Source organism: Neophocaena asiaeorientalis, unplaced genomic scaffold (genome assembly GCF_003031525.2).
Source record: "Neophocaena asiaeorientalis asiaeorientalis breed wild unplaced genomic scaffold, Neophocaena_asiaeorientalis_V1.1 scaffold392, whole genome shotgun sequence".
In the NCBI taxonomy this organism is placed as follows: Eukaryota; Metazoa; Chordata; class Mammalia; order Artiodactyla; family Phocoenidae; genus Neophocaena; species Neophocaena asiaeorientalis.
In genome coordinates this window covers 411,267-434,095 of record NW_020174421.1, presented here as the reverse complement: position 1 = coordinate 434,095, position 22,829 = coordinate 411,267, and the positions used below count along the sequence as shown (strand labels likewise).

The following is a 22,829-nucleotide window of genomic DNA, read 5'->3' as shown; positions in this document are numbered from 1 at the left end:
AAACCCCCCCCCACCCAGAACCCTGGAAGGGCTCAGTAAGATCCCTCAGTTCCACAGAAAGCTGGGTTTAGAAATAGGCTGAAAACCAGAAGCTGGCTGAATACCTGTGGTGCAGCCATGTGACTCATCACATGACCACCACTTCCTCATTCCCCTGCAGGGAAAGTGCAGCTACCAGGCCCCAGACCAGAGACATCAAAACATCTTCACAGGGCTTCCCTGGTGGCGCAGTGGTTGAGAATCTGCCTGCCAATGCAGGGGACACGGGTTCGAGCCCTGGTCTGGGAAGATCCCACATGCCACGGAGCGACTGGGCCCGTGAGCCACAACTACTGAGCCTGTGTGTCTGGAGCCTGTGCTCCGCAACAAGAGAGACCACGACAGTGAGAGGCCCGTGCACGGCGATGAAGAGTGGCCCCCGCGCGCTGCAACTAGAGAAAGCCCTCGCACAGAAACGAAGACCCTACACAGCCAAAAATATAAATAAATAAATGAATTAATTTAAAAAAAAAAAAAAAAAAAATCTTCACAGCGAGGAGGGAGCCACCCTTCTTCAGTTTGCAAAGAGTAGATTAAATATTGAACCTCAAACCCTCACTTTGTGCCATAACTTTAAAATCAACAACAATAAAAATACTGGAGAAAAGGCATAAATCACACCCACCCCCAAAGAATTCTTGCCTCCAAAACCTGAATGGCCCCAGAAAAGAAACCTACGGATATTGACACCTGGAGCACCCTCCAAACAAAATGTGTGGGTGCCTATCTAATCACCCCAAAGTAAAATCAACCCAAAAGTTGACAAGCCTTACTCCTGTACAAAAAACATTTGTTTGTTTTTGTTTTCAGTTTTAAGTGCTTCATTTTAAAATGTGAACCAACAATAAGGATCATTAGCCACTTGAGAAAAGCTTCCTTATGAAGTAAAGGAACTAAAAGAAATAAGAAGGAACTTGGATAAAACAGCACCGATGGAAGCAGCAAAAGAAAACTAAAAACAGCAAAAAACTGCAATTATCACCCTCACAAAAAGAGGACAAACTACTGCATACATGAGACAACAAAAAGTTGCCACACGGTTTGGTCTGGTTCTCCCACCGCTCCACGTCGGGTTGCAAGGCCTGGGCGGAAGAGGGCAGGAAGGGACAGCGCAGGGGGCCCAGTTCCTCGGGGTTCTGGAGCGGCCCAGGCTCCACCCAAAGGAAGGGCAGCTCTCCCCAAGGGGCAGGGATGGAGGTACCCAAGAGATGGGCAAGGTTATCAGCTAAACCTACTCCTGCAAAAGTGGAAACAAAGCCAAAAAGGTAAACAAGAACAGGGGAGCAAAGGGAAAACAGGCCAAAGTGGCTCAAGAACCAAGAAACTAAAGAAAATTTACTTGCAGAAAACAGAACTGAAAGGGGGAGAGTCCAGCCTCTGATGAAGCAGGAGAGAAAGAAGCCAAATCTGATGAATATCACACACTGTCTTATCAGTGGTCCCTGTCTCACTTCTTGTACAACGTGGAGGTATAACGTTATCAACTATTTCGTAAACACAAGGTTTTTTTAAAGTATATCTAGAAACATTTCTAAGAAGGAGGAAATCCCACCACATCCAATTTTTCAAGACTCAATTTTTTTTTTTTTTTTTGAGAAGTGAGTCATTTGCTGTTGCTTATTTTTCGATACAACCAGAAAATAGTGGGGTAATTGAGTGCAGGAGGCTTTGATTGTCTTGGATATTCAGCTTAACATGCCATGGATGGGGGTACTTTTCATTTCCTATTATATAAATCATACTAAATGACAACTTGCAGTCCTAGTCGTGCATTTAATACACCTTGAACATTTAAAATTACTTCTGTTCTCATGTTGTTTCCAGTAAAATTGTTTCCTAAAGAAAACCACCCCTTGATCTTGGCCCTGCCTGTTAGAACTGCCTGCTCTCTGTAACATCTTTCATCATGCTAGTCCATCTTCCTAGTAACTTTGTTAATGTGCTGTGAAAGACTGAAAATTGGAGTATGTATATGATATTAAAAATTGTGAATTAATGGGACTTAAAATGTAACAGTTTATCAACACTTGAAGATACTGGTACTTGATATCCTCTTACAGAAAACTTTGCTGCCAAATTTTAAGCTGCAATAACTTTAAGAAAGACAACTACATGGTTTTTTAGATGTTCGGTACATGTTACAAATTGTGTACAAACCGAAATGTCTGTGTACTGATGCTCAAAACAGCCAATAAAATTTCAATTAAGAAAGGAAAATAAAAGAAAAAAAAGTTGCTATAAAAGAAAAACAGAAAAAAGTTTCTAAAATGAAAAATAAGATAGCAAAGAAGAAAACAATGTTGAAGAAACAGCAGCAGCAGCACCAGCAGCAGCAGGAGCTGGGCAGTGACTACTCGCCACACTGTATTATTACTATGTGACATGCTTTAGACACACTAACTGAATTCTCACAATAATCCTCTACAATAAGTATAATCATTAACCCCATTTGATAGTTGGGGACACTGGCACAGCAAGGTTAAATAATATGCTCAAGCAACTGGTAAGACCTGAAGACAGATCTAAGTTGGAAATCTCCCTGAAAGTAGAAGCAGCAGAAAGAGCTAGAAACAGAAGAGAAAAAATGAAGAAATGATTAGTTCAAGAGCTCCAGTATCCAATTAATTAGGAGTTCTGGAAAGAGACTAGAAAAATACTGAGGGAATATATTATCAGAGAACTACTGTAAAACAATTTCATAGAACAGGAGGTCGTGAGTTTCTAGATTGAAAGGACCCTCTGAGTGCTCAGTATAATGTATAAAAGAAAAACAACACTAAGAGACATTACTATGAAATTTCAGAACAAAAGGGATGAGGAAAAGATCTTTTTCTTTTTTAATTAATTAATTTATTTATTTTGGCTGTGTTGGGTCTTCATTTCTGTGCGAGGGCTTTCTCTAGTTGTGGCGAGCGGGGGCCACTCTTCATCGCGGTGCGCGGGCCTCTCACTGGCGCGGCCTCCCTTGTTGTGGAGTACAAGCTCCAGACGTGCAGGCTCAGTAGTTGTGGCTCACGGGCCTAGTTGCTCCGCGGCATGTGGGATCTTCCCAGACCAGGGCTCGAACCCGTGTCCCCTGCATTGGCAGGCAGGTTCTCAACCACTGCGCCACCAGGGAAGCCCCGAAAAGATCTTAACGATGGAGGTAGGGGACAGAAAAGGCAAGAGAGAAAGAGGGAGAGAGATACTTAAAGAGAATCAAGAATGTAAATGCCTTTCTCAAAGCTGGAAGACAATAAAATGATGCCTTGAAATTCTGAGGTAAAATTATTATTTTCAACTTAGATTTCTATCCCCAGTCAAACTATCACTCAAGCATGTGGGTGTAAATAAAGACACGTTTAGATATGCAAGATCTAAAAACAATTCATCTCTGATGCACTCTCTTAGGACGTTTTTGGACCATGTTATTTACATTTTTTTAAAAAAAGGAAAAAAAAAACATGAATTCAAGGAAAGAATCCCAAACAAGAGACAAATAAAGGATGACAGCTGTGCAGCAGGCTTAAAAAGCAATCAGTAGGGACTGGAGCAGGTCAGAGGACTTTAGGAGGAATGTTTTCACAGGAAAATAGAGGAAACTGAAAATTCCTCTGATGTATTTGTATGAAGAATAGTATTCAGAGGGTTCTACAACTATATTGGAGATACTAGGAAGTGTATGTGATAATGTCATAGTTAGGTAACAGAACATTAATTTATGCAAAGAGGATACACTTTTATTGGGAGAATGAAGGGAAGATATGGGCGTGTGAGGAACTGAATGAAAACTAAAGTTTATTTATATACTAAGTAAAAAAATGTCTAATACCAGAAATGAACTTATTACTGATTTTGCAGAAATAAAGAGGATTTTAAAAGAGTACTATGAACAACTGTATACCAACAAACTGGATAACTGAGATGAAATGGACAAACTCCTAGAAACATACAACCTACCAAGACTGAATCATGAAGAAATAGAAAATCTGAGTAGACCTATAACTAGTAAGAAGATTGAATCAGTAATGAAGCCTCCCCACCCCTCAAAAAGTCCTGGAGCAGCCCTAGTGAATTATACCGAACACTTAAAGTAGAATTAACACCATCCATCTCAAACTCTTCCGAAAGACTGAGGAAGAAGGAACACTCCCAAACTCATTCTATGAAGCTAGCATTGCCCTGATACCAGTCAGGCAAAGACACTGCAAGAAAAGAATACTGCAGATCAATATCCCTTACGAATACCAATGCAACATTCCTCAACAAAATACGAGCAAACTGTTATCAGCAGCATATTAAAAAGATTATACTGGGCTTCCCTGGTGGCGCAGTGGTTGAGAGTCCGCCTGCTGATGCAGGGGACACGGGTTCGTGCCCAGGTCCGGGAAGATCCCACATGCCGCGGAACGGCTGGGTCCGTGAGCCATGGCCGCTGAGCCTGCGCGTCCGGAGCCTGTGCTCCGCAGCGGGAGAGGCCACAACAGTGAGAGGCCTGCGTACCGCAAAAAAAAAAAAAAAAAGATTATACACATGACCAAGTGGGGTTTATTCCTGACAAAATTCAACATCCTTTCATGATAAAAACATCCAACAAACTAGGAATAGAAGGAAAGTATCTCAACATAATAAAGGTCATTTGTGAAAAACCCATGGCTAACATCACATTTTGTGATGAAAGACTGAAAAATTTTCCTTTAAGATCAGGAAGCCAAGAATGACTGCTTTCACCTCTTCTACTCAATATACTAGAAGTTCCAACCAGAATGATTAGGCAAGAAAAATAAGTACAAGGCATCCAAATTGGGAAAGAAGAAAATTATCTTTATTCACAGATGACATGATCTTCCACATAGGAAAATCTAAAGATGTCACACACACACACACACACACACACACACACACACACACACACTAGAATAAACAAATTCAGCGAAGTTGCAGGATACAGAATCAACACAAAAATCAGTTGCATTTCTACACCGTTAACAATGATGCTCAAAAAAAATTAAGTAAACAATTCCATTTACAATAGCCTCAAAAAGAGTAAAATACTGCAGGGGTAGAGGCGAGGAGGGAATGGATGTTAGTGTTTAAAGGGTAGAGAGTTTCAGTTTGGGGAGATGAAAAGTTCTGATGATGGGCAGTGGTGATGGTTACAGAATAATGTAGTTAATGCCATAGAACTATATACTTAAAAATGGTTATAATGGTAAAATTTATATTTTACCGCAATTAAAACTAAAAAAACACCTCTCTACCAAAAAAGGGCAATGTCTAACACTGATTAAAAAAAAAATTGGAAGAAAAAATGTTTTTAGTAAAATAAAAAATGAACTTACTGTGTAGTGTAAAAGTCTAGGCTCTTAAGTCACTCAGATATGGCAAAGTAATCTCTCTACCTCTCAGTTTCCCCCACTTAAAGTGGGGAAAATAATAATACTTTCCTTATAGTGTTAACTGAAGTATTAAATGAGGTGATGAGCTGAGCATAACACCTGGCACACTGTATTATGTAGCTACAGATACATCTGAGAAATAAATACCTTACAAAACTGGAATCAAACTGTATATACTGCATATGTAATTATGCTTTACTGTTTTAGAAAGTATATAATTCTAATTAAAAAGTAGAAGTCACAAATCCCTCTAGTTTTTTTTTCTCCATTTCTTTTTGTTCTTTTATTTTGGAAAATACCTCCTAATTTTGGTAGTGGCAACTGGTTGCTGTTATGTATTGTTTTTAAAAAACACTTTTATTGAGCTCTAATTCACCTACCATACATTCTACCCATTTGAAGTGTATAATTCAATGGTTTTTAGTATATACAAACATATGTGCAACCATCACCACAGTAAATTTTAGAAAAATCTCATCCCCTCAAAAAGAAACCCTGTACTCTTTAGGTATCACTTCCAAAATCCAGCCCTAGGCAACCACTATAACCTATTTTCTATCTCTATAGAGTTCCCTGTTCTGGACATTTCATATGAATGGAATAATATAATATGTTGTCTTTTGTGACTAGTTTCTTTCACTTAGTATAATGCTGTCAAGGTTCATCCATGCTGTAGCATGCATCAGTAATTCATTCCTTTTTATAGCTGATTACTATTCTACTGTCTGGATATACCACATTTTGTTATTCATTTGTCAGTTGATGGACATTTGACTTATTTCTACCTTTTGGCTATTTTGAATACTACTACTATAAACATTGGTGCACAAGTTTTTGTGTGGACGTGTTTTCATTTCTTTTGGGAATATAGCTTGGAATGGAATTGCTGGGTCATGTGGTAACTTCATATATAACTTTCTGAAGAACTGCCAGACTGTTTTCCAAAGTGGCTACACCATTTTACATTATTACCAGTAATATAGGAAGTTTCCAATTTCTCCACATCCTCACCAACACTTGTTATCTGACCTTCCCCCCACCCCACAGCCCGCCATTCTAGTGGATGTAAAATGGTTATCTCCTTGTGGTTTTGACGAGAGTGGAAACTAATGAAACAGAGAATACAAAAACAATAGAGAAAAATCAATGAAATCAAAAGGCGGTTCTTTGAAAAGGTCAACAAACTGACAAATCTTTAGCTAGACTGACCAAGAAAAAGATTCAAATTACTAAATAGAATCAGAAATGAATGAGGAGAAATTGGTACTGACCTTAATAGAAATAAAAAGGATAAAAGAATACCGTGAACAACTGTTGTGACAATAAATTAGATGACTTAGATGAAACAAACAAATTCTCAAAAAGACACTGAAACTGACTCAAGAAGAAAAAGACAACATGAACAGACCTATAACAAGCGATGAGACTAAATTTGGAACTAAAAAACTACCTGCAAAGAAAAGCCCAAGCCCACATGGCTTCACTGCTGAATTTTACCAGACATTTAAAGAAGAATTAATATTAGCTCTTCATAAACAATTCCAAAAAACAGAGAGGTCACACAGTTTGCAAGTGACAGGATCAGGATTTAAACCAGGCAATCTGGCTCCAGAGTGTATACTCTTGACCACTATATTAAACTGTCTCTGTGAATAACTGAATAAATCAGAGCACATTATAGGACATCAAATTGTTCGTTTGTATGATCCAACTTTTGTAGTTTATTTTGGTAATGTGACTTATCTGGTCCATAGGGGAAAAGGTTGTCCTGGGGACTTGAGAGAAAATCATTTACACTACTGACAATGTTGCTCTATCTCATTTATGGAGCAAAAGCGTGGGACCTGCTAAAGCTCCTTATACGTTTTTTTTTTGTTTTTTGTTTTCTGTTTTTGCGGTACGCAGGCCTCTCACTGCTGTGGCCTCTCCCGTTGCAGACCACAGGCTCCGGACGCGCTGGCTCAGCGGCCATGGCTCACGGGCCCAGCCGCTCCGCGGCATGTGGGATCTTCCTGGACCAGGGCACGAACCCGTGTCCCCTGCATCGGCAGGCGGACTCTCAACCACTGCGCCACCAGGGAAGCCCTCCTTATATGTTTTTATTTCAATGACTTCTCACAACAATCCCATGAGATAATAGGTTCTACTACTACTCCCATTTTCTAGATGAGAAAACTGAGGAACAAGGCAGTCACCCAGATAGCAAATGGCAGGACCTGGATTTAAACCCCAATCTGTCTGATCCCTAGAGAGCCCCCTTTCCACTATGGAGAGCCTGTCCTCTGATGTAGCCTGTCTCATGCCTGATCCCTGCAACACTGAGCTCTGGTGAGCAGATCCCCAGTCCTACTACTCACCTGCGTGTGCTTCTGGCAAACAGGCAGGGAAGAGGTATGTTTCTTCACTGTCTGCTGACTGAATAAACAACTGTCCCCAAATGACTGCTAATAACCCCTAATTTAAAAACTTCATTCCCACTCAATTATTGTTTAGCACCAACATGATGAACTGTAGGCTCTCTTACTCATTTCGCTGATTTAATATTATATACAGCTACCACATGTAGTTTAAAGTCATCAAGCTTGAAATTTCAAAATAACAGCATGGAAATCTAGGGAATATTTTAAATAGGAAGATTGCTTTTGTTCTCCAAATTAATAATGCCTCCTACTATTTTGGATGTCTCCTCAAAATGTGCTTTTCGCCATGGGAAACAATAGTTGCACTAAATTAATACATGAAATTCCATTTCTTGATGGAAGTAAGGCATCTGACAGAAAATTTTACCTAGGAAAATTTCTGAATACATACACAAAACTTGTATTATCCTATAAATTACTATAGGTCAGTACTATAGGTTACTTACTATACTAACCTCTTCTCCTAAAGAATTAGTGATGACTTCTTAAGGCAGTGATCCACATACTAGACTCCAAGTCAGTCTCAACTGGAAACTGTATTAAATGCAAAATAACCCTAAATATTTGAAAAGCCAACAGTGATTTTCAAGGTAATTGTTCCTAAGACAAACTATAAACACAAGCATTTTAACCCCAATACTTTCACAGCTCTTTAGCTCTTCCAAAAATATAATATTTAAAAATTTGTAAAATCTATCTGCTTTCATCTTCAGTTAACACTAACCCTTATTTGCCGGGTGAAAGGGATGATTATTATACTGTTGCCTTAAAGTCAATGGTTGATCTAAAATCTGAAAAGTCTGCTCACCAATTTTACTGGTATAAACTGGCATTCGTGTACTTATTTTTTATTTTAAAAAATCCTTTCTTTAAATGTCTATCCTTTGATAAATCTGTGTCTTCACCTTAGAAATATGATTATTGGTTCAAAAACACAAATCTGAATCCTTCTAATGGCTCCTGTTTGCAGCATGATGCATGGTTTATTGGAGGAGCTCTGGAAGAAGTGAAACAGAACTGGGTCAGTGTGCCCTTGGCCAGTTACTTGTCCTTGAGCCTTGGTTTCCTCACCTATTAAATGGGAATTAGCGATCACACCAAACCTCAAAAGGTTGTTGAGGACTGAAGCCCTTGCAGAGGGCCTGGTACAGACTGAAAAGATCTGGCCCTACTTCCCTCCTTTACACCTCGAGTTGCCTGAACATTCCAAGCTACTTCATGTCTCTGTCCTGTCTTTGCATAGGTTTCTGGCTTAGGATGCCCTCCTCAGCATCTGCCAGTTTCCAACCCTGCTTCCTTAGGTCTGCCTAACAAATGATTACTTGCAATGCAAGACCCACCTCCAGGATTACCTTCTTCACATGGAGTTTCACGTCTTACCATTTTATAATTGCTCCTTAACCAGGCCCAGAGAACACTAAAGGAAGGACCAATGGCTCATTCACCTCCATATTTCTTAGCACGTAACAAAATCCCCAGTACATGGAAGAAGGTCAAAAATGACTGCAGAATGCACAGAATCTGCTTTCCACCATACACAGTATTAACAGAGTATCAACTGTGCAAGAAACTAAGAGCCTTTGACTTAAAACTATACTCACAAGCTTGACAAGCATCATTAGACTCTTAGTTTTTGTTCAAAGTAAAATGTTTAAAGTCACCTCATCGTATGCAGCTAGGCCACCCTATTCACGCAAAGACACTTTAGGAGCAAATGTTCCTGTCATTTTCATTTTTCTTCAATGGCAGCATCCTGCTTTGGATCTGGCTCACATGCTGACTTCATTGGGACTGTTTTGAAAGAACAGCACACACTGATGTACTTTTCCTTTTAAAAGCAAGGGTGCCAGCTATTTTGCTAGCCCCTGTCACTCACCTCAGCCACCTGCTGGGTCCCCACTCTGTGCTGAACCAGCCCCTCCATATTTGTAGCCATGGTGAAGCAAGACCATTAGAGAACCTGTTTGGAAAGATGTAGCAACTTCTATCAGGTGGAGAGAAACCAGCCTACTTGAAAAACATCAGTAATCAAAATCCTTTTTTGGTACCATCTGGTGCAGATTTTGCCCTCCACAGACAACGAGCTAGCAGACTAAGCATATCTGGATAGGCTGTACCAGCTTCTTCAATTACAGGTACTAATATTAATCAGTAGTAACATTTCAATTGGGAAACAAGACTTGCCCTGGTAAATACAGACAAGGTGAATCTGGAACTTTATCAGTTCTCTTGGGTTGTAACAGCTCAGTTCACCTCTCAGGCAGGTGGGAATCGCACCTTTTTGGATAGCTCCTTGTCACAGTGTGCTGAATAAGAAGGTGGCTATCTGAGAAAGGTGTAAGATCAACTTCAATACAGAGCATTAGATTGCTATCAGCAACTGTACTTCTGTTACTAGTGACCAAGCAAGGAGCAAAACCCTGCCCAGGTGCTAACACACCTCACTCATGGGTTTAAAGGCAAACACTATCACCAACAAAGTCAGAAAAGAAGTAAGGAGACTGCATTACTAAAGTGGGCTAAGAACACGGTACTCATAAATTTATCAATTTATATTTTTAAGTCCTCATTAAATTAGAAACCCAGATAATTCAGCTTTATATTATTAGAAAAATTATGCCATCATTTGCCTTAAATTGAGGAAGTTCATCTAAAGTCCAAAAAGCATGCTAGTCTCCTGGGTCAGAATCACTTGAGCGCAAGCAGTGTTGATGAAACAGACCCCCTGGTCTCTTCAGGTCATGACATAAAGATCCCCTGAATAGTCCCTAAACCTTTTCCAATTAACTCTACCACAAAGAATTCAGGATAAAGGGATTCCACTTTGGACCTAATTCCTGGACAAAGCAAAGACTTCATTATTGACTGCACAGATCCTATGGTTAATAGGAGTTTAAAGCTCTTGTATAATTTATTTTCAGCATGTATACAAAAAATCTGTATAGTCCTTCCAAGTGTGTAACACATAAAATGCACACACAGTTCATTTGCTTGGCCCCTCCTCAATCACAAACTGGACTATTCTGCAATGCAACTTTACAAAACACTTTCCTATAGTTCTCACCTAAAGTATATTTATAAGCACTGATGTCTATAAACTTTTTCACTCTCTGGTAACTTTCTACGTTATTCTATCCAGTATTAGACAGCCACTTCTATTATCGTAATTCCCCTTCAGATTATTTTATTGGCAAAATGGTAATGACAGAGAAATGGGAGCATGAAACCCCGAGTGACAAATATAAAAGAAATCGGCCCTGCCTGCAAGGATCAATATACTCTAAGAGTACATACTGCATCAACTGCTATAACGATACCAGGTCACCAGTGCCAGTGAATCATCTTCTAAGAACAGGATTAGGACCAAGACTGGGGAGGCAGTGTTTCTGGCTATTTATTCTTTTAATAAGTATTCAAGACTTTTAACTTTTGTTTACTTTTCTTTGTTTCTAGAACAAAAAGCACAGAGAAACACTGGTCTTTTCCCCTACTCACAGTTTGATTCCAACTAATAAGGCATAGAGGAAAAAAGCATCACTTCACATGTACCAGAAAAGTCAATCAACTGTTGTTAAAAACACAACTATTGCATGTGAAAAGTCCAGAGTTCTAATCTTTTTTTCTCAAAACAGTAAATAAGAGCTCTCTAAAGAATCAAATGGATGAAGATAGCAAATAGATTATATTAAGAAATAAAACCCAAATATGCAGCTGTGACTATTAATTTTATCACTTTTAGGTGTTATTAGCATTTCTATTGCTGTTAACTGCAGTTTTATGCAAGAAATACATGAACTTGAGTATTACAAAAATATTGTTAGGGAAATATTAGTGAGTATTAGAGTACAGAAATAACAAAGTATTAGAAAGGCATATCTTTCTATTGGGTTTCCCAGAAGAGGTGCTTGATCCTCCAAGTTTTAAGGTATCACAATGTAAGAAGTAAGTAAAACAACATCCTCTGGTGATGTTAAGAAGGGAGGGAAAACATTTAACAAAGACTATGGGTGTCTGGATGTCAGGATATCAAGGAGTAAGATTCACCTGAGAGCCTGTTTTACTGGCTACCGCAGCCATAGGCTGAGACACACAGTGAGAAGGAAGGGTAAAGCTTTGGAAAGGGTACTGGGAGGTGGTTATCAATGAGGGGGTGTCCTTCAAGAATGAAAAGCTCCAGGGAACAGTGGGTCGTGTCTACATATTCACTAGCACAATATAATTTTGCATTTGAAATTTGAAAAACAAAAAAATCCTATTGTTTTGCCAGTACAAACTAGACAAAGCACTTCAAAACAGCCTTGCTGGTAGAGCTGAGCAGGCTAATGTAGAGTAACTAACACTTACTGAGTGGTTACTATACCCCAGGCACTGTATTCATAAGTACTCTGGACTGAACACTAAAGCAGCTCTTGGAACAGAAACCTGAGTCTTCAAAGGCTGGCGCTTGATCCACTCAGCTCCTAACCCTGAAGGACTGCCCCCAACGACCACAATGTTTCCCAATTCATTAACCAAAGAGCTATAAAACCAAGTACCTTAAGTTAAAACAACAACAACAACAAACACTACAGAATATTTTCCTATGGTGGTTTTAAACTAATCAAGTTCAACCACCATCAACCCTTTAAAAATAACTAAGCAATAAGTTGGCCGCTGAGAATTAGTAACAACAACAAGAAGGAAAAGAGGAGGAAGAGGAGGAGAAAGTACTTGTCCTTGAAGAACTTAAGAAGGAAACTACTAAGAGCTGTGCCATGTAGATGCTACAGAGTGTCCGAAGGAAGAAGCACCTCTGAGAGCAATGACAGCTTCACAGGACAGGAGCCATTTAGACTGGTCTTGAAGGCAAGTGGGAATTTAGCAAGCAAACAGAGGGCGGATGGGAGAGAATTCTAAGCAGAGCTCAAACTGCAGGTTATGAGAATGGCACAGTAGAGGAACAGCAGGCAATCTGGTGGGGATTGCTGGAGAGGTCATGGGAGGAGAAAGGCTGACACTGTAGACAATGAGAACTATCAGAAGTTTGGTAGGGAAATGTAGTGATCACATCTGGATCTTCAAAAAAAAAAAAAATCCTTTGAGCGACAGTGTGGAGATGATAGAAAAGGACGGTCTATGGGAGGCCAGTTAGAAAGTGGTGGCAACAAAGACTATGGATGCAGGCAGACTCTTAAACTTAACCTGAACTAGTGAGTCCTTGCTGTATAGCACAGAAATGACAACAGGGCACAGTATATAAAAACTGTCATACAGACCACAGAATGGCGCAAGTAAAACTATTATGCTTGGCCTCATGTGGCAGTAGGTTTTATAACATAAATTCTTTCAAATACAAGTAGATCAATGTCACTCTTAACAGCAAAGATACAGAGAACACAATGGTGACTTTAATCAACTCTTCCAGACTTACGAAAAGTGTACAGCTGACCGAACTTTGCAACCAGAGTGTCTTTGGTTTCAGCGGAGGGCTACAAACCCCACTGCAGTGAAAGCTAGGCTCGGCCCGGGGGGAACCTGAATCCCAGTGAGTTAGAGAACAGCCCAGCTATGCTCTCCACAGGGGCAGGCTGAGAGGCCAATGTCTCAAATAACAATAAACAAATCCTGGGACAAGGAAACTCTGTCTTCACTGACAGGAATGGGTGAGCCTACCTTTCCCTTCACAATCAACTGATTCACATCATCCTTATTTATGTATTACGTGGCCCATAATCATATAACATTCAAAATATTTACTGCCTTGGTAGTTTCTCTTCTGAACAAATATACTGGGTTTAGAGGCTCTGGCAGGCACTAAGTTAATTCCTCTGATGCTGAACTGCATGAAGTTATCATTAAGAATAGATCTTAATACATGGGGCTTCCCTGGTGGCGCAGTGGTTAAGAATCCGCCTGCCAATGCAAGGGACACGGGTTCGAGCCCTGGTCCAGGAAGATCCCACATGCCGCAGAGCAACTAAGCCCGTGCGCCACAACTACTGAGCCTGTGCTCTAGAGTCCACACGCCACAACTACTGAAGCCCGAGCGCCTGGAGCCCATGCTCCGCAACAAGAGAAGCCACTGCAATAAGTCCACGCACCTCAATGAACAGTAGTCCCTGCTCGCCTGTGCGCAGCAACAAAGACCCAATGCAGCCAAAAGTAGATAAATAAAATAAATTAATAAGGAAAAAAAAAAGAACAGATCTTTCTTTTTTGTGGTATGCAGGCCTCTCACTGTTGTGGCCTCTCCCATTGCGGAGCACAGGCTCCGGACGCACAGGCTCAGTGGCCATGGTTCACGGGCCTAGCCGCTCTGCGGCACGTGGGATCTTCCCGGACCAGGGTACGAACCCGTGTCCCCTGCATCGGCAGGCGGACACTCAACCACTGAGCCACCAGGGAAGCCCAGAATAGATCTTAATACAATGTAAAGGGCCTAACACTGTGCCTGGCACACAGCAGGCATGCAATGCATGGGAGCTACTACTAGCACAAATTTCAAAGACATTTGAAAGCAACAACAAACTGTAAAATGCATATTATAATTAGGAATATGTCTCTCATTTTGACAAAAGATCCACATGAAATTTAACTACATATGTATATGCATTATATGCTCATACAGCATTTATAACTGATTCTATTAAACTGCACAACTGAGTGAAATGAAATGGCTGAATCAGGATAAATCTCACAAATATTTAAAAATAAACCAATACCGAATAACTATTTGCAAAATACTACTGGGTACAGAACTTCTTGATAGGCACAAGGTATTCAGTGTAAGTTTTACTATGCTAAGATTGTCAGAATTCTCTTTATACTCATGGGAAAATAAAAACAAAAATATAAATAGCCTAAGAATTAAAAAATGAGAAATACATAGCTCAAGACTTGCAATCATAGATCAAGACTTGAAAACAGGAAATGGAAATAATGTGACAGATTTAGTATAATTTAGTAGATGTTCATCAACATAAAAGATGCTTACGGGGATGTCTCTAAGGTCAAGTTGAGATATACATCCTGTCTGTCAGAAACCCTGACACTAGTTAGACTCAAAGATTACTTACCTTTTGGGTAAGGTGATTTCCTGCCCCCACAGGAAACTTGTTTCTTCCATATTACAAGTCTGGGCTACGAGAAAGGGGCAGCGATGGTATGTGGGGGCTGGGGAGATGGGTGAGCAGTGACTTGCAGGGAAGAGAAGTGGCTCTCATCTACATGGAGTTCCTAGCTACCAGAGCAGTGCTACAGGTCTGTGTGTGGAGACCTTTCCTAAAATATCATTGTACAGTGTGGGTAGCTTTCCTCGTTTCACCAAGGGCCCAAGTGTAAGGGTGAAACGCACCTTCTTTGTTTCTATTAGTGTGACCCAGGGGTAGACGGATGGAAGGAAAGCAGGACAGATTTTCTGAGAACCTACAACGTGCCTTATATCAAACTAGGCATCGTTTAATCCTTAACATACCTTCTGAGTAGGTATTATTAGCTGCACCAATGCAGACAGAAAAAAACGGAGACTCAGAAGTTTAATCAACTTGTTCCAAGTCATCCAGCTGGAAAGAGGTAAACCTGGGATTCTAACTCAGGTCTCTTTGACTCTAAAACCTCTGCACCAGGGACTTCCCTGGTGGTCCAGTGGTTAAGAGTCTGTGCTCCCAATGCAGGCGACCCAGGTTCGATCCTTGGTCAGGGAACTAGATCCTGCATGCTGCAACTAAAGATCCCGTACATGGCACCTAAAAGATCTCGCATGTCGCAATGAAGAACCCCCATGCTGCAAATAAGACCCGGCGCAGTCAAATGAATGAATGAATGAATGAATGAATATTTTAAAAAATAAAATAAAAAATAAAACCTCTGCACCACAGCGCCCTTCAAAATAGTTTCCCAGAAGAGGAAGTCAAGAGAAGAGAATTTTAAAGAGTGACAGGAGACCAATTAGTTATCCAAAGGAACAAGCTGCTTCCATCAATAAGCTTGATGATTTAATAACTCATTTATATAACCACTAATTCCTAAATATGTGATTGATGTTTCAGTATTACTCACAGAAATTTCTGACCTAGCTCCACCAGGACAGTAACACAACAGTTCCTTTAGAACTTGAACACACCTTTCCCTTACAATTTTACCTACATAATAATCATATTGATTCAAACAGTGAGGATAATTTTATCATGATTTTTAAAGTAAAATTTTTTACTGAAGTATAACATGCAAATACAAAAGTGTACAAATCATAAATGAAACAGCCCAATGAATTTTCATTCAGAGAACACCACTCACATCAGAAAATAGAACATTACTAGCACCTTAAAAGGCTCCCTTGTACGCCCTCAGAGTCCCTTACTTCCCTTCTCTCCTGACTTTCACTATCATGGATTCGTTTTGCTTGTTTTTGGGCTGTATGTTAATATATTTTTTGTGTGTCTGGATTCTTTTCCTCATTGTTGTGATAACCACGAGTAGTCAGTGCATTTTCATCCCTGTATAGTATTCCAGCATATGACTATGCTACAATTTACTTATCCATTCTATAGCTGATGAACATTTAGACTGTTTCTAGTCTGGAGCTCTTAAGACTGGTGTTCCTATGAACACTCCTGTACCGATGGTCCCTGACTTAGGGTGGCTTGACTTACGATTTTTCAACTTTATCATGGTGTGAAAGTGATATGCATTCAGTAGAAATTGTACTTTGATTTTTGAATTTTGATCTCTTCCCGGGCTAGCAGTATAAAGTTACGATCCTCTCTCATGATGCTGGGCATTGCCAGCTACAGCTCCCAGTCAGCCACATGATCAAACAACCACTACACTTACAACTGTTCTGTTTTTCACTTTCAATATAAATTACTGGAGATAGTCAATACTTAATTATAAGATAGACTTTCTGTTAGATGATTTTGCCCAACTGCAGGCTAATGTAAGTGTTCTGAGCATGTTTAAGGTAGACAAGGCTAAGTTACGATGTTTGGTAGGTTAGGTGTATCAAATGCATTTTCGAATATATTTTCTTTTTTAATTAATTAATGGCTGCGTTGGGTCTTGTTGCTGCGCGTGGTCTTTCTCTAGTCGCGGCGAGTGGGGGCTACTCTTCGTTGCGGTACGTAGGCTTGTCCTTGCGGTGGCTTCTCTTGTTGTGGAGCACAGGCTTCAGCAGTTGTGGCTTGTGGGCTCCAGAGAGCATGCTCAGTAGTTGTGGCGCACAGGCCCAGGTGCTCCGCAGCATGTGGGATCCTCCTGGACCAGGGCTCAAACCCGTGTCCCCTTCACTGGCAGGCGGACTCCTAACCACTGTGCCACCAGGGAAGTCCCCTCGACATATATTTTCAACTTACAAATAACCCCATCATAAGTCAAGGAAGATCTGTACATGCCTTTTGAAAATTTTCCTACTTTAAAAAACTGACTCTTTTACCTCTTCAGAAAAGAGACGTATGTTATAAATTTAAAATTTCTTAAAAAAAATCTGTACTGTATTAATTATGTCATCAAACATATCCTAATTACCACTCTTTTCAGCCAAAGGCTGACATGCACTTTGAGATTTGTGCTTTTAATCTTGGTAAAAGGTGACTTTTCAGTAATTCCAGGCTTATTCACCTCATCCACCTAGTAGAAGGAAGCATTATTGCAGAAGCAATGGATGAGTGGAGAGAAAGAGAATGAGGGCAGTACAAATGACATTTCTGTAATGTTCTACAAATAATACATAATCAGATTCACTGTACAATAAATACCACCAGGGGAACTGCATCCTGAAGCCTGCTGGCATTGTTTAACTTCTTAAAGGCCATCCAATCTCAGCTGTCTAACTTTCTCAGTGGAGACCTGCCTGCCACATAGAGGTAGGCAGTTATTGGAGTTTTTATTGGAGGTGCATGTGTGGGCAGCCAGGTTAAGAAACTTTTCTCTTTTTTTGGTGTAGCTTCTATTCAAACATGAACAATAAAGGTAAGTAAGGTGGCTCCCAGTAAAACCATAAAACCTTCAAGTTTGTGTCTGGCCCTGCCAGCCTCTCATTTCTCTCCCCACTCTTTGAATAGCATTCACTTCATTTTCCAGGCCCCAACACCTTCTCTCATACCTTCCACTAATCCAGTGAGAGAATGATATGCTCTTCTATCATTGGCAGAAATTCCCCCCTATCAACATGTTAACACTTCCAGGGATTAGAATCATCAGGGTTACTGTCGATAATTTTGGAATGAAAGGTTTCACCTCCTATTATGGACTTCTTATTAGATATTAGAGTGGAAGAGGTATCACACTCTGTCCCTGAGGCTGGGTTTCATGATTATAGGCTACCTGGAGCCCAGGGGTGATCAGAAAGATAGCTGAGCATCTGAGCTAGCCTGTTCCTTTCCCATCCTTAACAATTCCCTTCCCATCCCTCTGCTCCAAGACTCCCAGATGCTGGGGTATGAATCTGCTCTTTCTGTCCCCCTAGCAGTACCCTATGCCAATGCCCTGATCTGGACTTTAATGTCTTCTATCCACTCCCCCCACCATCACTGTGAGCTATGCTAGTTGACTGTTCCCAGGGAGTCTTGCCTTTTTGTACAGAGCCCCTGCCGCTTAAAGCTCTAGCACTCAGGGCACCTGAAGAAAGGATGGGAAGCAAGTAGCAGCAGTGCGTGACAAGGGATATGGGGAAGGAATGGCAGGATGGGACAGAGTCACAAAGAGAATCTCAGCCCCCAGGCCTATTAGGTTGAGGCAAGTGAAACTCCAACAGGTAAGAGCATATCTTTTACAACGTGTGACAGATTAGGTTAAAGATGATAATAATACATGGAGGGAAAAAGTCTACATCTAAGCTGCTCATAAGCAGCAATAAAGTGAAAAGAGATAAAATAACCTCTGACAGGTGAGTTTTGCATCAGGTGTGAGGCTAGACTTGATGAGCCTTAAGACTGATTCCTTCCCAAATTCCCCCTATGCAGTATTGATTAAGGGGGACTAGTATCTGCTCTAGGAGGTGCTTTGGGACTAAAGGAGCACATGGCACATAGGTAAGCAAACTCAGGGATAAAAATCCCAAATGAAAGCCCCTAATACGTGGAGACAGTCAGGCAGCTAGACACATGAGGCCAGTGTTCAGGGCCAACGTTGAAGGTGGGCTGATCCACACAGGCCCACCTGCCTTGCTCTCTATGCCATCTGGATAACAACTGGTCCCTGTTTCTGACCCAAATCTCAGTGTTGGCTCCCCGCCTCCCCATTTTACAACTGGGGAATGTATAAGCCTCAGAGAGGCTACCCACTCAAGGTTCCAGAGACAGGCGATACACTGTCACTTGACTCCTTGGAGACACATGCTAAAACTTCCCAGAAGTCCTCATGAAGTGACGTTATTACACATAGGGTTTTCCTTCTTTCTGTAAAGGCATGTGCATGAAAACAAAACTTCAAGGTCACCATAAATACAACTGTTGAAAGCAATAAATAAGTAATTTAATGTTATAAGATAATATACACATACATATAAATATATATATTTAGCTTTTTCATTAAACTATCAGTTCTTTGGTTACCCTGAATTAGGTAGTTCAAGGAATCAGAAGTGTTGGATTGAACAAGTGATACCAAAAAATCCTTGAACAGGATAGAAAAGAAACATCCAAAAATAAATAAATAAAAGGGTGGCTGTTGTTTTAAAAATACCACAACACTTTATTTGTAAAATCTGTATTATATAAGTCAACAAAACTTTTCTATTTATCATGCTTTTAAGCAGAAGCTTGATATATACCTGGCAAAATGTGCTTTTAAACTTGGTAAAGCAATTACAAGGTGATTTTCAATAATTCCATTGCATGAATTAATTTATCTTTGGAAAGATTTTTTTTTTTTTTTTGCGGTACGTGGGCCTCTCACTGTTGTGGCCTCTCCCGTTGCGGAGCACAGGCTCCAGACGCGCAGGCTCAGCGGCCATGGCTCACGGGCCCAGCCGCTCCGTGGCATGTGGGATCTTCCCGGACCGGGGCACGAACCCATGTCCCCTGCATCAGCAGGCAGACTCTCAACCACTGCGCCACCAGGGAAGCCCAAGATAACCATTTTAAATTAATGGCTACAGAGGCTGAACTCCCAACTCTCTGCAAACCCATTAAGTCTTCTCTGTTCTTTGATCTCCTGTGGTAGAATAAGACCAGCATTTTTTATTTCAAGAAAATCACACTGGTGCTTTGATTTTTCAGTTAAAGTAAATGGCATGATTATTTCTGGCTGTTTATTAATGAGTTCCATGCAAACTCATTAACTTTCATGTAATTTACCTTGTAATACAACTAATTATTAAATTATCTATTTCTTGTCTCAAAAAGACCGCCCATAAACCAACATATTAAGTGTGTAAAAAAGGATTTATGTGGGTTATCTTACCCATATTCAAGTTTGCAGGCAGTGCCATATCTGTGAGGAACCACTTACTGAATTCATCCAAATACCATAACAGATATTTATTTTATTGCTGGCACTGCTTCTGAATTGCTAACAAGCCCACATAAAAAGGCACCATCAATGAGCAGCAACTTAGTTAGCAGTGATATCATAAATTATAAACTATTCATTCACTCAACAAGTAGTGCCAGGCACTCTGCTAAGTGCTGGAAATATAATGGTGCCCAGAATGATTCCTGCTCTCATAAGGTAAGGGGAACAGGTATCAATCAAACAATCACATTATGGAGTGTAACTATGAAATGAGATAAAGAAGGGCTTCTCATCTGCTGGACCAGGGTGGGGGGGGGGGGGGGGGGCAGGGGGCAAATGAGGACTGCAGGCTGAGGGAACATCATCTGAAAGGGCCTGGGGTAAAGGTAAGCCACACTTTCAAGAAAACTGAAGGCAGGCCAGTGTGTTTCATGCACAGGGATCTAGGGATACAGGGATAAGAAAATGACGTAAAGTCTTAGAAAGGTTTTAAAATCGGGAGCAGGCAAAGGACCTCTACCATTATATCCTGCTAGGGCTTTAACACTATAATGCCTGTAAGAGAATTCTGTAAATTGTAAAGCACCCCACACTTTTGTTAATAGTATTAGTTACACTACTTTTTTTTCTAAATAAACTTTTGGTCTGGATGCCAAGTGACTAGCTGAAAGCAGAAGAGCCAAAACTAGTACCCCAGTGTTCTAATGCAGTGTTTTGCCCCTACACCACACTGCCTAAAAATCTCATTGTTTGCATCACTTAACCAGTCCAATGTCTTTACCAGACAGCTAGTGCTTCATGACAACAAAAACTCCAATTGTGAGCATTTACTATACGTCACTTTTCTAAGCTCCTTATTTACATTAAACTCATTTAATCCTCAATTCTAGAAGGAAGGTTCTATTTACTGTCCAGATGAGGACAATGAGCCTCAAAAAAGTTAAATAACTTACTCAGAATCACAAGGCTAGTAAATACTGGCACTGTTACCCACAACACTATTTAGCTTCTGCCTACAACATTTGTGTGGGTATGTGTATGTATGCAGATGTATTAGGGAAAGAGGGAGAGAACAGAACTCAGGTGTATAGAACTATATTCACATACTTGACACCCACCAATGTCTTAGTCAACTAGTGCCTGGGTAATAGGGGGGCTCAGGAAATATTTGAGGAATTAAGGATGAACACAAGGGAATGACAAAGGATTTGAATCTGGAAGTAAAGTGATTTTCTGAGGCTTTCCACCAAGTCACGTATTCAACAGCTATTCATTTCACGGCTATATTTTCCTTGACTCTCTCGTTGATTATTAAATTAGAGATTTATTCTCCACCACCTTTGTCGTATTTCACATACCTCAGCCTGGAGGTAGAGGGGAATAATGGACGGGACAACGAACGAGTTCTCCAGCCTCACTCACACCAAACGCCTTCCCTCCTGGGGCTCTGCATTTGCTGTTTTCTCTCTCACGCTATTCCTTCCTTGGGTTCCTCCATTCAAACATCACGTCCTCACGGAGGCCTTCCCCGACCATTCAATCGCAGTTGCGTCAGGCTTTCAACACATCCAGTTTCACTTCACTTCCTCCACAGGATTTACCACTCTCCGAAATCACCTCTTTAATTGTCTATTCACCCTACCCCCAATTATAGGAGGGCAGGGGCCTGGTCTAGCTGGTTCTCTGGATGTATCCCCAGTGCCCCAGACTAAGCAAATACGTATGTAATCAACGAATGATGAGAGAACACTCCAGATTCTCCTCTGTTCTCTCAAGCCCTCAATACCCTTAGGCTTTCCACTCCGGGAGGCTCCACACTCCATTTTCAACAACAACACCATTTTTGCATTACTCTGAGGTTCGGAAAGTAGCCTGGACTCCATTTTGTGAGTTGAGCCCCTCAAACGATCTGAGAAGGGAGGTCCGGCCTGGCAAGAACGCCCATCCTCCCATTTCACAGTCGATGAAATTGAGCCTCATACGGGCAGGAGCCCTAAGGTGTCCGGATTCCAAAAAGCCCTTCCCACGAGCCAGCGCCCTGGGTTCAGGATGCTTCAACACCCTTATTACTATTGTTCCACAGCACTCATTCTGGACGCGTTCCACGCGGAGGACGCGCCCGGGCCACGCTCACCCGGCCGCGCCCCCGGCGCCCTGGCCCCACGTAGCGCCCCGGCTTCTGCTCCCACCCCGCCAGGGCTCCCGCGACGCGCGGGGACCGCCCCCTGCCGACAGATCCAGTCAGCAAAGCCTCGGGGGGCGGCGCCGCGGGGCCCCGGCCCTCCTATCTGGGCGCCAACTGGCCCGCCCAGCTGTCGCTCACAAGCTCGCGCCCGCACCCGCCTTCCTCCCTTTCCTCCACCCTCCCCTTCAGGAAAAAACGGCGGTTGGGCCGCAGCGGCCGCCAACTGCGGGCGGGAAGCGGAGGGTACAGGAGCCGGGGAGCGAGAGAAGGAGGGACTGCAGAAAGGAGGAGGCGATAGAGGAGGAGGAGGGGAGCGTGGCCCAGCAGGAGCCATCTCCGCCGAGAACAAAATGGCGGCCTTGGCGGAGGGCCAACTGT

At 41.4% G+C, this 22,829-nt stretch overlaps 1 protein-coding gene across 3 annotated transcripts in view; it reads right to left on the bottom strand.

Moving 5' to 3' along the window:
• NR2C2 (nuclear receptor subfamily 2 group C member 2) overlaps positions 1-9,799 on the bottom strand; it is a 69,987-nt gene extending 60,188 nt beyond the window's left edge. For all 3 annotated transcript variants that reach the window (XR_003004710.1, XR_003004711.1, XM_024756435.1), the window contains exon 1: positions 9,714-9,799. Coding sequence is in view for 1 of the 3 variants with exons in the window: in XM_024756435.1 (XP_024612203.1) it covers positions 9,714-9,773 (60 nt within the window). In the remaining 2 variants the exon portion in view is untranslated. The remainder of the gene's footprint in view (positions 1-9,713) is intronic.
• Positions 9,800-22,829: the final 13,030 nt, after the last annotated feature.